At 42.6% G+C, this 14,025-nt stretch overlaps 2 protein-coding genes across 2 annotated transcripts in view; one reads left to right on the top strand and one right to left on the bottom strand.

Annotated features, from left to right (window-relative positions):
• LOC143214655 (uncharacterized) overlaps nt 1-10,996 on the top strand; it is a 118,550-nt gene extending 107,554 nt beyond the window's left edge. The window contains exon 5 of the mRNA XM_076435972.1: nt 5-10,996. Within this exon, the coding sequence (XP_076292087.1) occupies nt 5-214 (210 nt within the window). The 3' untranslated portion in view covers nt 215-10,996. The remainder of the gene's footprint in view (nt 1-4) is intronic.
• Nucleotides 7,759-13,994, bottom strand: LOC143214661 (glutaryl-CoA dehydrogenase, mitochondrial). Its single transcript, XM_076435980.1, has 8 exons — nt 13,858-13,994; nt 13,652-13,684; nt 12,937-13,305; nt 12,474-12,603; nt 12,123-12,345; nt 11,789-12,018; nt 11,216-11,376; nt 7,759-11,083 (listed from the first exon to the last, which is right to left on the bottom strand). The coding sequence occupies exons 1-8, from the start codon at nt 13,922-13,924 to the stop codon at nt 11,019-11,021; spliced, it is 1,278 nt and encodes a 425-aa protein (XP_076292095.1). The 5' UTR covers nt 13,925-13,994; the 3' UTR covers nt 7,759-11,018.
• Between the last annotated feature and the right edge of the window lie 31 nt (nt 13,995-14,025).

Raw genomic sequence — 14,025 nt, 5'->3', positions numbered from 1 at the left:
TCAGGAGACCAAGAGGCCGTCGAAAGAGATGCAGGTGACAATCGCCAGGCAGCTGGGCCTGGAGCCGACGACGGTCGGCAACTTCTTCATGAACGCTCGACGCCGCTCCATGGACAAGTGGAAGGACGAGGACCCGAAGACCGTAGCGGTCGACGAGGGACAGCTATCACCCACACTAGGTATCGGGCAACGGCAGCCAAGCGACGTTTTGTGACACACGTCCGACCACGAGGAGTACCACGACGAGTCCCCCGAAGAGGACCTGCCCTTCTCGTAAGGGCGGCCGCAAATTCACGCGTACACTCGCGACGCCGACGCTCGCGATGCTGCGGAGAAAGAAACAATACACTGTGTTATACCACACTCGATCGAGCTCGTCACGACCAACTGACCTGGAACGTCAGTTTTTGTCACGCGACCCTCGAGGCCTCTTTCCCAAAAAAAGAGAGAGGAAAAGGGGCGAGGCAACTCGCCATCCCGGAGCCCGATGACGCACATCGGTCATCACCGGCGGCTCCGGGTCATCGTTACCGTCATTGGGGGTCGGTGGACGTGGGGAGAACCCTCAGATATTTCTCAGAGATTCTCACCGAATCGTTGGAGAACATGGGGATCTGCATTCGGCAGCGTCTTGGGCTTAGCTACGGTCCTGAAGGTCTTGGAGGCGACCCTGTAAAATTTTATTTCATTTTATTTCATTTTATGCGTGTTCATCATTGTGCGTATTTGTGGACAGTCATTGTCTGATAAGATTCTCAACTGCTTGGAATTTATTAGCATTTATTCTATCTTTGAAATGTTGAAGATGAGTTTGTAGTTGATGCACTTGGTCCTCTCTTTTAAATATCGTTTTAAAGGTATGGATTGAGGAGCAGAATTTGTTAAGGAATTGTAGACACTTTGTAAAATTGTTTTTAGACAATTCATTCAACAATTTTAAGATGGTTTTAAGCAATTTTTCGTTTTCGTTTTAAGCATATTATTCGGAGAAATGTAGTCTAACTACAAGTACAACAATTTCAAGATGGCTATAAGCAATTTTTCTGTAAGGATAATGGTGTTAGGGCCTCGATAAATTATTTGGTGGAATTTGATTTAATAATTAGACCGTCGACGTAGAATTTAAAGTTTGTCAAGTCGTTGCATTCCACCGAACGAGGAAAAACTGTAATTTTTTTAATGCGCACCATAGCTTGTTGAAACAATTACAGGAAAGTTACCAGGGCTTCTCCGAGATCTTCCGAATTGTTTTCTTGAGAACAAGACACCGGAACTGCCTACCGTGTCAGCGGAAAGTCAAACGAGTTTCAAGGCGGTCTCGACCGCTGCCGCTGCTCGTCATTATCTTATGGTCTTGCTCGAAGTGGCGAACGAATCGCTACGATCATTTTTTAACGAGAACCTGCGTGTGTGGATGTCAGCCTTGTTCGTGAATATTACAGCCGAGCGTTCACGAGGTATCCATAACATTCTGAAAAATCCTCTTCGCGAAACAATTTTGCAAACACAGAACGAACTAATAAATTATCTCTCTTTGATGGTGGAAGAGTCATTTAAAAGAGGAAATCTCCAAAAGCTCTTCTCAATGAGGCAATTATCGAGCTGTCGTCATGATCATATTCCTCAAGATCTCACTGTGACTATAATCATTAGACTGTGAATTTTTATGGAAAATTGCCTAAATTCATTGCAAGATACGGGGACTATATTTTTAACAAATTTGATGGGTAGGAAATAATACAGCAGTATATTTGAACGCTTTAAATATTTTCTTCTGTTTTGTGTTTCACATCTACCCATTCTTATCATAAAATTTAACAAATACAATGAACTTCTTCCAAACCACACAGAATCTGAATGCATTCAATCTAGTCATTATTATAAAACAATGTACATCGTATTCAATGTTTGGTTCTGGTGTCAGTTAATGAAACATTGATGACCTCGAGGTCTTGAAGAATATGACCTTGACAGAAATGATTATTCACGAACACAATCTCCCTCTTTGAATCCTTTTCTATCATTTAAAGACAACATAGAAATTCTAAGTGATCGAATCGTGTTGTTCACTCTCCATTTATCAAGGTAGATCGCAAATTCAGATCTCAAAGGTAAATCTCAAGGTCAGATCTCATAACTAGATTTAGAAGGAATGATCGTAGCAATTCGGATTCGTGATTTGATGCAAAAGCCTCGAAACTGTCAATGATCCATCGGCAACGACCTTGAAAAACGTTCCAGCGCCATCGAAACCGAGCATCGTCGAGCACAGCGTCGTGGATCGCGTCAGCCCTCGACTTCCGGTCGAGGAATCTCTCTCTGTCATCGTCCTCGAACGATTTACAGATCATTCGATCGTTCGACGACAGAATCCCGCGGAACACGGTGCCATAATTTACCATATTAACATTAAGCCACTCACCCCTTTCGTTTCGCGCCATTTTCTAGTCGATGCGTGTCAAGGTCGCCGAGGACCGCCATATTTTATCTAGTCAAAATTAGAACGAGGAGAACGCGCGCGCCTCGGGATCGTTTCCCTTTTCCCTTTTTTTATTTTCTGATTTAGACCATGCGCCTCCTCGGGCGCGCAACCCCTTGCGTACTTTGGTCGGCGTTCAACCCTGGACGTATTTATAAACATTGTTTAACAATCTGTTGGACGTTTAAAGGTCGAGGGAGAATACGTTGTTGTTCGGTCCGGGGGTTGAACGCGCCTGCCTTCTACGATTATGATTGTTTTGAGGAGGAGGGGGTGGAAAGTGACACTTATCCGTTTTTCGTAGCAATTTCGTACATTTTTATACTAATTTTGAGTAATTAGTGTACCTTCAATGTTCTTTTATTGGTTGTAAATGGTGAAAATTATCATTTTATACAGAGGCTAATTGAAAAGTTTATAAAAAATTAGAAAGTTAGTTTTTCAATGGTGAAACTACCACTGCTTAACCTTGGTTAAGTTACTGTAACACTAGCAAATTATCTCCAAATAAAAAGTAATCTATTAGCAACTTTCCAGTAACAAAAACATTGAAAGTAGGATCCCGAGGTACGGATAAGTGTCGGAAATATTTCCCCGCAAAAAGGGAAGGTTCAAATAATCATTTTCACCATAGTATTAAACAATAACTATCACTTCTGTGCTAAGAGAATTTTCCGTGCCATGTTTACCCTAATTTAAACCAAAACCTCATTAGGGTAGTTCGCGATCGCAGAGGGTGGCAAGGGGTTGCTACCGAGGGGCTGTTCGGAGATGGACGTCTGCTGCTTCTGGCTCTAGACCTGCTAAAATCCTTTAAACATAGTGAATAAACTATCAAAGATTACCAAAGACTCCATCATCCCTCGAATCCCACCGCTTAGTGATTTACCTGAAAAAGAAGCAGCAGAGTCGATCGGGAAAAAAATGTGTAAACCGATCGAAGGGGGTGAGAAGGGGATGGATAAAGAGAGAAAGAGAGAGAGAGAGAGAACCTCGACGGGGAGGCTGGGGGTTGAATTTAGGGGTGAAAATTGGACTCGTCGTGTCCTCGTTGGTCGCTAAAAAGGAACAACCACCGGGAGACCCGTTAAAAACAAATTAAACAGGGATGCGGAGGGGAACGTGTCGACGTTCCTCGAGGCACAGACCACACTGTACACAAAGAGAAGAGGAAACAAGGCGAACAGATAGATCGAACAAGAGTAGAGGGTGAAGGAAAGAGTACGGTTGGAACAAGAGAGAGAGAGAGAACACGAGAAGAATAAAAAGAACGGCTAGAGGAAATCGGGAGAGAGAAGGAGAGCAGGAGAAAAAGTAAATAAAATTCAGATAAAATAAAAGATGAAAAGAGTGGCATCGTGTCGATGGTGCACGTGCCAAGTGATAATATATATTCTATGTATGTAATGAACATTGTATATCAGAGTGGACGCTGTTTTCGCGCGAGCAAATCGACGGAGAGAAGAGAGGAGATGTAGAACGGGACACGGGACGTGCCGAGGATGACCGTTCGCGGGAATTAGTGGTTTTCAGTGTTCACCGACACGGGAACAGCGAGCGGGATCGACTGCGTGTTTGTGTGCGTGTGCGTCCGTGTGTGTGAGCCAGCGAAATGTGAGAGAGAGAGGGAGCGAAAGAACGCGTGCGAGAGACAGAGAGACGAAACTTAAGCGAACCGCACTCGATACCGTGCCGCAATTGTGCTGTGCTATTGTACATATTAAAAGAGATAGGGGAGGGGGGAAGAGAGACAGCTCTGAGAAAGAAAGAGAGAGAGTGAGAGACTTTCGATCGCGCGAGTGGTCGAACAGACCATCAAAGGGAAGAACGAGTCTTCTTCTCGCGTTTCACGCGCGCACCAGTCCTAAATCGCGCGCAAACGCACGTTTTAAGGTCGAAAATAGGTTTACCGGTCGTTTTAGGGGACCTGCGGGATCGTTTGAACACTCGAGAGTGATCTGCGGATTTTTCAGAATTTTTTTAGTCGAGAGAATCGTCGGGGAAATGGGGAAAATGCGAAGGATGGGTTTAAGAAGATTTCAAGCCGTTCTTGAAGGATGATGCTGCTTTAATAAAATAAATATTCAAAGGTTCAAATATACCCCACTGAATAATCGTTCCAGATCATAACCAAATTTAGTGAATATATTGGCGTACAAATTCGTGTCTAAATATGAACAAATAATTCAATAAATTCAAATAAAACAACGTGTTAAGAGCAGCAACCCTCAAGAACGGCGTCAAAAAATTCACGATCATATATTGAACCTGAGAAACCTCCACCAACAGCGAATACAAGCACAAACGATCCCTAAATACTTTTCTTCAGTTCACCGTCTTAGTGAAGCTAAACGGATCATTAGACCAGACCACGGAATCAGCAAAGAATCGTCAGATCACTCAGGGTTTAATGGCACCAATTCAAAGAATCTTCAGTACTAGTCGTCGTTAGGTACATACGTTCCTGCGTTCAAGCGTTTAGCGAGCAAAAAATATCGAATGCTCGAACAGAAACCGCTTTTCTGTGCTTTTCGAGTGAATCCTGCGTTCGTTCGAAGTCTCGCGATCACAGTTCACGTATTTCGTTGTCCTTCGTTCGTAACAATTTCCGTGAAAATTCGGTGCGCGACGTGAACACGGGAATTTGAATCGCGCGCGCGCGCGCGTCTGTTTCGCCGGGAATCTGATTGGGGGAATAGAACTGGCTGGCTCATCGTACCAAAAAAAAAAATAAATAAAATAAAATAATGGAAACAATGATAGGAAATCTAAGAGGGGTTAAAAACTGGATCACCAAGCAGTGGAGGGCAAACCGGAAAAAACGCGGCCGTGTCGGCTCGGCCGTCGATTATAAGATCATATATAGTACAAAGTAAACATATATTATTGTAATAACGGTTTAAATCTAACTATAAGAGGAGCGTCGCTGTTCCAACGGGGTGTCAGACGTGGGGGGTGGTAGGTTCCGAATTGTTCGGGTCGAGTTCTTTTTCCTTGGGGCGGCTGCGAGAGACGATTTTCAGAAAAATAACTGAAACTCGAACGGCTTCGAGTCTCGAGATCGTTCTCAGCTTGCTTACTCCCGGTCACGTGGCCTCCGTGCGTTTTTGAATTGGCATAAGCAATTCACCGATAAACATTCTCCAGAACTGCAAACTGATAACGCAACTGTTAATGGGAGACTAGATTGTCCATGAAAGGATCATATGTAATAAAAAATTTAGAGTAGATATCACGAAATAAAATATCGAACAAAAATACTCACAGACTGTGGACAAAATCGCGAAACAATAAATTGCGAAGCTGGCACGCTAATCCCAAATAACAGTAAATTAAACAGTTCTTAGACCAAAAAAATTAACAAAAATCTTAACTGCCTCAAACACAATTTGCTACAGAGATTCATAAACTTCAAGTAAAACAGCTATGAAAATATAAAAAATGCGACACGTCTGAAAGAACCGGAAGTGGTCGCGATACCGGAAGTAAGCAGAACGAAGATTCGGTCTCGACGACACGTTAGATCAGGTGATTCTGCGGGAGGACTGAAATCTGTACGATAGGACGTGTAAATACATGATTAATTACGCTCGCGATCGCGGACGATCCTTGAGATCGATCGACGTTTATCATCGGCATCGTCACCTCTTTGTCACTGTTCGTTATTACGATTATTTCGTTCGCCATTCCCGTTCGACATTACTACGGTTTTCATTGTCGTTCCGTGACGGTTAACCATGAATTATTAATTGTCGATACACGCGTTCGTTTGGGGAGAACATACGTCGCGTTCGAGTTAGCAAATTGTTTAAAAATATTACAGGTGGGTGGGAATGGGGGTGGACACACACAGGCTAGGTACACGCGAAACAGAACCCGCTAAACGTAAAAAGCAAGGACATAGTATATAATTCTATATATACTATATATATATATATAAATATAAATATATAAATATGAATATAAATATAAATATAAATGAATGATATATTATATATATATATAAATATATAAATATAATTGCCATTTTCACGGCATGGGGCGGGGATAGTTAGGGGGGTTGGGCGAAATGGGGGCGGGTAGGGGGTATATTGTTTAGTATAGTGAGCCGAGGGCCCTTGACGATCGACGGGGGGGAGATACGCGATCGTCGATCGATCACGCCGGTGTTGATCGATCGGTCGACCATCCGCGGAATTATTAATTAGGGGTTGCCGCGGGCAAGGGAGAACAGAAGAGAAAGAATATTCGACGATATATCGATTTATATATATTCTGCCTGGTCTCGAAACCGTAAGGCGAGTCTCGGTACGTAAACGCGAGTCGAAACGAGGAACCATAAGTTCGACAGACTCGAGACGGGGAGGGGGGGGGGGGCGTTGAAAATTTCGAAAATAAAACACCCTCCTACAAAGCCATTGTGGAAAATGGCGAGCGGGAATCAGGGGCTCGAGACGAAGGCGCGTGAACATATATAAATGCGAGCATATAAATAATTAATATTAAAAGGCAGAACTAATAATAATAACGATAAAACACGAGGGGATCGGAGTAAAAGAGGAAAAAAATACCGTAGAGACTAAGAGAATCTATTTCGGGTCCGTGTGTGTATACGCGTTTTTTTATATTGCAACGATTGCAAGTCGCGCGCGCGAGTTTTAAATCGATAGCGAAAAAAAAAACGAAGGTTTGAACACGTGTTTTGATGGTTCGCGAGGGGAGTGTGGACGGGGGGAGGGGAGGGGGGGTAGTTTGCGGCGGGTAGAATGTAGCAATTGTAAACGTTGAGGTCGTTGGTCAAAGGGTTCGGACGTTGGACGAATGTTGAGTAATATATGAATATATTATATTATTGTATAGCACGCGTAACGATCGCCGATCGATCGGCCCTCGATCTCTCCGGCCTGGTCTTCTGCTACTCGGTCCGTGGATCTTATATGCTTTTCGTTATCGATCTCGATGATTCGAGCACATCACTCAGTATTCTAATCATTCCTAGAAATATTATTTAAACGTACTCGATAAGTTTTTTAGTGTTCGATGTTGTTCATTGTTTCAAGAGTTTTAGGTATTAAAAGCGTAATCGTTCTATACAGTAGAGTTGTTTGATTTCGCTCGAGCGAGGCGCGATCTTGTGAGATCATGCTGATCTGCAGGGTCCAACTTGATGTTTCAAGTACAGTTTGATTAATACTCGTCGACGTTTGATAGTTGGCGGCTTGCGTACGGTGGTTTTGCGTTTGTAGACGTTTGATGTTGATTTTTGTTGTGTTTTGTCGTTTTTTTTTTAACAATATTCTTTAATCGACATTGACGTTGATGTTTGTTGCGTTTCAATGTTTGTACAATCCTTAGAAATAATCGGACGAAAAACTTTATAACAATTCTTTAATCGACAAATTTTGTTTGTACGTTCGAAGCTTAGAGAAATGCATTGGAGAATTGTCGGGTGTCTTGTAATTTACAACGTTCAAACATTCGCGAAAATTTCCCCTGAAAAATACCGAATGTACTGCTGTGAACGTCTTCAAACGCCGTCGAACCCACCGCAACCTCAAAAAATGAATAATCTCGACCAAAATCCACGGAACACACTGAACACAGAAAGCGGCGCATGGATCACGGATCGCGAGGCCTCGTTTCGATCGTTCACGATCGAGTAGCGTGGGACAAAGGCGTCGGGAGGCGGAAGGGTTCTCGAGCGATCGCGAGGAAGTCTGAGGACCTGTAACTCATCAACTAATTATCTGTTAATTGGGTCGGTTGGGGGTCGACGTGACGGCACGGATAGAACGGTAGCGAAAACAAAAGGAAAACATGCGACAGGAGAGAAGAATGCACAGTCGGGGGCGGGCAAGAGAAAACAGGTGCGAGTACAGGTGAACGGTTCGTACGACAATAAGGTATCGATTAGTTAATCAGAGATGAAATAATGTAAAATACAAGTGCAAAAGCAAGTATACATTATTATATTTACTATAATACGAGGGTTCATCGTGTCGACATCCAGTGAATAGGGGTTGGGGGTGGGGGAAACGAGAAAAATCAGAGAAAATAAAAAGAAAATGGACAAGATCTTCGACGAGCGTCAACGAAAAACACTCTCGAACGCGGAAGGCAGTGAAGATGGGGCGAGGGGATCGAATTGGGATACGAACGTGAACGAAAGCGGGAGTCCTTAGGGCTGCGGGGGTGGGATTTCTAGGGGGTGGAAGCTCCGTTTTAGTGTTTTAAACGCGAAACGCGCTGCGCCGCGGAGATCGAGCATGGTTGTTGCGCGCGGGAATATTTCGGAAATATTCGAGAGACATATTAGAAAATAGACGAACCAACGAGAGAATGCACGATAAAGAGCGAGACAGAAGTCTCGCTATGATCGATCTCTCGCTTCAGCGGCGTCGTTACCTTTTAGTTTCTCGATCAGAGGGGACGGCCGCGCGGATCGATGGATCGTCCGCGGGATACATACCAAAGGACCGTAGATTAACCGCGAGTAACAAACAGATACGGAGAAAACATTATTTATTGTTTACACTTGCGTATTCATTAGTGAATGACACACACATAGACATGAACACACTTGACACATAAGACATACACACACACGCACACGAAGACACACGCATAGAGAGAGACACGTATACGAAGAATGTGAATAACAAAGGAAAGATTCGCGAAACTTAGTCGATTGGAGCGGCGTGTTGATTTTTGCGAGCGAGATTAGACGATTGGAATGGAGTTTAATTATTGTGAATGTTGGCCTCGAATTTTTCTCAACGGTGGACAAGATGGTGGCCGAGCTCGATCAGCGCGAGGGTTTTTTCTTGCAAGCGGCCATTTTGGTAGCGCGCGCGCTCGTCGAGCTCGAGGATCGGTTTTCGATGGTGTTTTTGGGGCTTGTGACTGTCGGGGGTTGCAGGGGGTAGTTCATACGGAAATTTCGAGGCCAACATGGCGGCGTGCAGAGGGCATACAATGTCCCGGCGAGTGGGGCGGCTGTAAACTACTGTAAACTAACGATGTTACTACGTTTTACCAAGAGCTTATTGTAGTCGAGTACCATTTAAAGATGAGAAACCTCTACCAGCAACAACCGAGACAACAGTGCGAGAAAGAGAGAGAGAGAGAGAGTTGACACACAGACACACACAGGAATCCGGAAGAACGACACAGACAGACGGGAAAGAAGCGTAAACAACAGAATTTCATGTCGTAACAGGAAATAAATGGAGAGAAAGAGAGAGTGATAGAGAGAGAGAGAGTGTGAGAGAGAGAGATTGAGAGGGATAAGAACATAACAAACTAACAAAGCAAGTAATAAGAAAAAACCAATGGTAATTGAGTGTAGCACGAAAAAAGAAACTTCTTTACACTTTTGCACGAGACGTGTGTTGTACTTAAATTAATTATCAATTGACATATGTAATTAACGTTTTATTACTTAGCAATTAAACTTAATTTATTTATGATTAAAAAAGAAAAAAACAAACTAAACATAACCTCGGAGTTTCACGCTTGTGTTGTGACACGCCCTTGTTGATAAATAATAAGCGAACCGAAATGGACCAGGCTCTCGTGTGTTTCACGCTCCCCTTTACTTTCTCGACGAGCTCGCGTCGATATTTAATTACTAGCGAAAGAGAGATAGAGAGAGAGAGAAAGTGAGAGTGAGAGCGAGAGAGAGAGAGAGAGATTACATCGTTTTCGAGGCATCTACTTTGTTCTTTCACTCTTCTGTCACAACACTGTATCGTTTTTCTCTGCTAGAAGTCGCCCCGCGACCTTTTGTTGTCCTTTTTTCGTTGTTTGCGTCTATTTATCTACTACCTAGTAGTTGTTGCTAATATTATCAGAGTTGAACATTATTTTTTAAATAATTTCTGTTTAAGGTAACGATATTTATTTTTATAATTTCCACTCTTAACACGTTGACTGCCTAATCGTCCTGCGAAATCGCATGAAATCGAAATAATTTATTTAATCCATAAACGAGACTTCTAAGAGGCTGCCAGACTTTTATGCATTCGTAACAAATATTAGAAATTGAAAAATACAACACTGGTTTTACATTTATTTCAAAATGTTTCAAATGATTAGAATAAGAATTTTTATTTTGCATAAAGATCTGCAGTCTGATCGTGATAGTGGCAGTCAACGTGTTAATTGACGAACCGTAGATTTCGTTTCTTCTATTTTTGTACGTTTTGTTTCCTTCGACACTCCTCCGAGCGTTTTATTGATCCTCTGAGTTGAATAGTAAGTAGTAGTAAATAGGAATATGCGATTAGTAAATTGTAGGAGATTTAACTTTCCGTTCGTTTCTTTTTCGGTTCGACGATCTTTCTCAGTCTAGTAGGAATAATCGATGATTTTTAAGGCTAAACCGGTGAGAAAAGCTTTCGCTTCCTTCAGGAACAAAAAAATTCACCGAGCTCCTAGAAAACGCTCCAGGCTTTATCGAGACGTATCAAAGGCATGTACAAATGTAAATAAAATAAATCGATGTTTCTCAAATGATAGATTACGTCGCAGGTGACCCTTAACTGAAGGCCTGTATGCCTGTGATGGCTCTGCCAAGTATCAAACCGTGAATATCGTTCGTACCTACGGAAAACGTCATTGAACGTCAATTTTTCAATCGTCTTATACATTCTGTTAGCGATTCTCCAGCGAGAAATAATGTTAAAAAATATCTCCGAGAGGGGGAAAATTGAAAATTCTGTTTTTGGAACTTACCCTCGTACGTAATGACGCTTTCTAAGTTCATCACGTGACGAATGATGTGGTACTCGTCGGATATTCCGTTGCCACCGAGCATGTCTCTAGCGGTTCTCGCGATCTGTATAGCCTTCGCGGCCGAGTTCTTCTTGAGCATCGAGACCATTTCCGGTGTGGCCCTGAAGAACAAGAAAATACTCAAATAACGTCCTAAAATGGACTAAAAACGTAGATTAACAAAATTAAAACATTTCTTCTACCCGTGTATCTACCACGAGTTTGAAGATTGAAGTTTCCCCTTTACAACGAGATCCTGAAACTTAGTCCACGATTTTTTTTAACTGTTTCACGTAACAAAAATGGGGACCATGCTCGGTAGCTCGAAATCATCAAGTTGACTTTCCATTCAAATTTTAATAAAACCGCTAAAAAAATCTGGGATCAAATGTAGCTCGTTGTAAAGGGGAGACTTGAATGACTAAATAAAATTTTCATCCACAGTGTAGTAATGGGACTCAATGTGAAAAATTGTCAGCAGACTTAGAGGATCGCTAGATCGAACAGAGAGGGACAGAGAAGACGTATCCTTACTTGCCCTCGTCCCTCAGCCGTCCGACCCTCAGACATGCCTGAAGGCCGAACGCGATGTCGCTCATCATGTCTGCCAGCTTGACCTGCATTAATTGGTTTGCCGCCAGAGGTCTCTTAAATTGCTGTCTCTCAAGAGTATACTTCCTGGCAGCCTTGAAGCAGGCTTCAGCAGCTCCCAAAGCTCCCCACGCGATCCCATATCGAGCATTGTTCAAAGCACTGAACGGCCCCTGTTTCAATTTCGTTTGCACAATTTCCCAGTAAAGAACAATTTTTATTTTGCATAAAAATCCGCGATCTATTTATCGAACACTTAGAGCCCATTTGCACTTACCCTCAAGCCCTGAACTTTGGGTAGAACGTTCGTAGATGGAACTTCAACGTCATCCATCAGGATCATCCCCGTTACCGAAGCTCTTAAAGAGAATTTGCCTTCGATCTTCGGGGTCGAGAGACGACCCTCGTTGCCTTTCCTCTCGACTATGAACCCACGGATCATGTCGTCCGGACATTTCGCCCAGACGATCAATATGTCCGCAATGGGTGAGTTGGTGATCCTGATGAGAATGGGTAGATTATAGTGTATAAGACGAGAATTTAATTATTGAATTACTTCGCAAGATATGAAATAATTTCTCGAACAAAATGAGAGATGGTTAAACATTGACCTCCTTTCAGAACTGACCAGGTTTTGCTCCCTCTCAGCCTGTAAATCTTCTTCTCCTGGTCGTAGGTAGCTCTTGTTTCCATACCTCCCACGTCACTGCCGTGATTAGGCTCGGTGAGACCAAAGCAACCGATCAGCTCGCCGGAAACTGTAAGTAGTCACGATTTCCAGAGTTCTTTTCGTTAAACATCCAATTCCGAATAACTTATTTCTAAATTTCCAAAGATCTGTGTTTTGTTTCTCTTTGAACACTCCAAAAGTGCGATTCGCACTCTCATCTTTTCAATTTTTGTGGATCGAATCCTATGATTAAACGCAACAACTCTGTAGCGATTTTAAAGGCTCGAGTCCTTTAATGAAGTGCTTCCAGAGAAATGTCTGTCGACATCTTAGCTAAATTATGATTGTTAAAGAATGTTTCTGCTAAAATCATGTTGCAGAACGAATGGCCAAAATTGAGAAAGCGAAATGGTCGACCTACCTAATTTCGGTAAGTACCGTTCCTTCTGCGCCTCGTCCCCGTGATTATAAATCGAGCCAATCACTAAACTGGATTGTACCGACATAGTAGACCTATAGCCACTGTCTACAGACTCTATCTCCTTTGCTAGGAGACCATAAGCCACGGAGGACACGTCTGCGCCCCCATAGCCCTTTATGGAGCAGCCCAGTGCTCCAACTTCGCCTAATTCCTTCATGATCTCTCTGTCGAAGGTCTCTTTACGATTCGCCTCGATCACTCGTGGTTGCAGCTTCTCTTGACAGTACGCACGAAATTGATCTCTGATCAGGATCTCGTCCTGGGTCAGCTGGGACTCGAGGTTGAAGGGATCCTCCCAATTAAAGCCAGCTAATTATTGGAATTGTTAGTGTTTTTTTATATGTCGAGAACTGTGTATCACTTTGAGAAGTAATTGTTTGCTTAAAGATTTTATTAATAGAATTTTGCGTTATAAAAACCAACGAAAATATGCTAAATAATTAAAGAATTAAATTTCTAAGTATTTTGTTTCTGGTGAAAGGCATTTGGAAGATCAAAGATGTGAAATACAGTGAACAATTTTAGCGCGTCAATTTGAAAGACAGCGCGTGCTGTCACCTGTCAACAAAATGGCGAAGCTGCAAGCCAACAGGGCCTGTTACCGTGTTCATGTTTATTGAAAGGAAATAGGTTGCAAAAAGAAAAGAGTACTTACTTTTTCCGGCGAGTGTGGACGAAATGGAGATCTCTAATATTTAGTACAATCAATTAAGAACAATACTGATTAAAACAAAATGAAGAGAATCAGTACGAATTAGAATGTAAAGAAATGATCATGTATGTTACATGAAAATTATACAAGCGAATATTTTGTTAGAGAATAGATTCAGTTTAGTTTGGATGAGAATAAGTAAAGGATACGTCTTGATAGAGTTCCATTATGGAATCGAGCGCATCGTGATATGATCTTGTGCGCGAGAGCGGCCATTTTGATCCAGAGCCAGCTGAGAACTGACTTGTTGATCACTGTATGGAATGCTTATCGCGAATTACCTTCGCCCCACTTCGAAATTACGATAACATTGCTGT

This window comes from Lasioglossum baleicum, chromosome 12 (genome assembly GCF_051020765.1).
Source record: "Lasioglossum baleicum chromosome 12, iyLasBale1, whole genome shotgun sequence".
Taxonomy (NCBI): domain Eukaryota; kingdom Metazoa; phylum Arthropoda; class Insecta; order Hymenoptera; family Halictidae; genus Lasioglossum; species Lasioglossum baleicum.
Note: the sequence above shows the minus strand (reverse complement) of the source record. Positions and strands in the feature narration are given on the sequence as shown.